Here is a 2,417-nt window from a genome sequence, read left to right as displayed (position 1 = left end):
CGGGGTTTCACCATGTTGACCAGGATGGTCTCGATCTCTTGACCTCATGATCCACCCGCCTCGGCCTCCCAAAGTGCTGGGATTACAGGCTTGAGCCACCGCGCCCGGCATTGATTCATTTTAAAAGATAATCTTGAATAAGGGGATTATAATGCATTACTGAGAAAACCCTATATTGAGACTTAATCTCAATAGCCAGAAATTTTCCTATGATACATAACTGCAAAAACTAATGTGAATCTTCTCCTCCAATACCAGTGTCACATCAATCAATCAATATCTCTATTTATTCATATTTCAACTATCAAGGAAAAATGTAACCTCCTGTGGCTCACCTCTAAAGAACTCATTGATATTGTTGATCCAGTTTCACTTCTTGATAGTCCTGCATTATCATCCAACTCAGAGGCCATGAAATTCTTCACAGCTGTGCGAGGTTCAAAGGGCAAACTCTGCATATGTTCCTGGGGTGCAAGATGTTGCTCTAAGTTCATATTGAACTGGTCCATTACAGGGGGATTCATATTGAATTCAGGGTTTACTTTGTAGTGCAATAGCCTTTCATGCGGCAAGGTTTCCATGCCAATATTTATTTTGCTTTCTTCTTTCATTGATGGCTGGTTATTTACGGAACTTCTGGGCATCACAATATAGTCACTTTCCATCATTCTTTCTTGAGGATGGACTATGTCCATGTCAGCCCCTCTCAAATTATCATCCGTACATAAGTACACAGTTCTCCGCAGTTCACTATTTTCTTTTTTCAGACATTGATTGCTAAGCTCATTCATACTCATAGGCATGTGCAGACCTGTGGGTTGCTGGATGATGACTTTGGAAATGACATTTCCAGGCAATGCTGAATAGCTTAGTCCTTCAGGGTTTGTTCCCTTTTCTTCTTCATCATCATTTAGAGAAATCCTAGAGAGTGTTCCCGTTATTGTGGCTGCTCGGCAAGGACCAATATCCTTATGAAGAACTATGAGTAGGAATGTAAAAGTTGAAGAAAGAGAGTTAATGTGTGTTCATTTTTCATTATTATATTCTGTTGTCTCTCTGTCTAGTAAACAATGTTCTTGTATTAAACACGTTATTAAAGAGATATGTTATGTTTTTAAAATTACGTATCTATTTGGACATGGTCCAGAGATTACTTTATCACTGTTTATTGATTCTGTTACACTCTCATAGATCTCAGGTAGCCCATAGCTAAAGCACATCTGAAAGCTGATTAATGGGCTTTCAAAAATCTTAGTGCCCTGTCCTTAAACAACTCTGTATAACTTTTCAGGGAAATAAGAGATTACCAGAGAAGTTTTCTCCATCAATCTGCTCCAAAGGATTTTTGTAAAATTATGAATATATTCACACAGATGTGATTTTTTCTTAATGACTTTCCCTCTAAAGTTTTCTAGAAGTTATGCTTATTAAAATGCTTCTTGAAGGGATAATTAATGGGAACTTCATCCTACTCGATAAGAAATCCCTCCAAAAATTATGCATATTGAAAATTAATGAGTACTTTTCCATTTAAGTCCATATGGTCAAGGTGGATACAGTATTCAAAAGTATTTATCATATTCAGTTTTATGTAGAAGAAAGAAAATTAAAAATTAATTTATATGCTGGAATGCCCTTATTAAAATTGCCAACTGAGTTTAAGAAAAAAACACTATGAGCCTCCAAAATCTTCATTCCATTTTAAGCCTAAAATAGTGATTTAGGGGAAAAAAAGTCTACGATAACTTGTAATATGAAAGGGGACAAAACACAAATGCAAACCAAACAAAAACAATCAACAAAAGAGTAAATAATTCTTTATTAAAATACATTTTAGGATTTTTTTCTCTTTTTGCCTCTGTATAAAAAGAAAGCCATGTTTTTGGGATAATAGGGCAGAATAACACAAAGCATGCTTAGTTATGAACAATTGTCAGTTTTGAGGGTACAAATGAATAAAATTCTGAAGACTTATTCTTGTAACTGGAATTGAAAGCACACAGAATAACACTGTGTGAAGTTGGTTCAACACGCACATCTGGTGCTAATCTACCTACAAAGTAGAGCAGTCATCATTTAAAATTTCATTAGGCATAGATGACTGTAAAAATCTGGTTTATTGTCTCTTCATAAAAAGTTTCAGATATACTGATTTTTTCCTATTATTATCCAATTTTCAAATAGAATCGTAATTAAGCATTAAAGCAGAGGTTCAAAAATAGATTATAAATGTCTTTCCCTATTACAGAGAAACAAGACTTTAAAATTATTTCAAAACGTGAATCATTCATGTAATATCTGTTATCTTGAAAGATATTGTGTCTAGTTATTGTATTATTGTCTGTTAGAAAAAATCATGTTAAATTTACATTTTTTTTTTTTTTTTTTTTTTTTTTTATTTGGTTTTCCTTGATTTT

At 33.8% G+C, this 2,417-nt stretch overlaps 1 protein-coding gene across 3 annotated transcripts in view; it reads right to left on the bottom strand.

Annotated features, from left to right (window-relative positions):
• The window catches only part of ADGRB3 (adhesion G protein-coupled receptor B3), a 756,499-nt gene that overhangs the window by 27,824 nt on the left and 726,258 nt on the right, over nucleotides 1-2,417 (bottom strand). For all 3 annotated transcript variants that reach the window (XM_017507539.2, XM_017507537.2, XM_017507538.2), the window contains one exon: nucleotides 336-979. In XM_017507539.2, the coding sequence (XP_017363028.1) occupies nucleotides 336-979 (644 nt within the window). The remainder of the gene's footprint in view (nucleotides 1-335; nucleotides 980-2,417) is intronic.

This window comes from Cebus imitator, unplaced genomic scaffold, assembly GCF_001604975.1.
Source record: "Cebus imitator isolate Cc_AM_T3 unplaced genomic scaffold, Cebus_imitator-1.0 Scaffold377, whole genome shotgun sequence".
Classification (NCBI taxonomy): domain Eukaryota; kingdom Metazoa; phylum Chordata; class Mammalia; order Primates; family Cebidae; genus Cebus; species Cebus imitator.
This window is presented reverse-complemented; position numbering and strand designations above follow the sequence as displayed.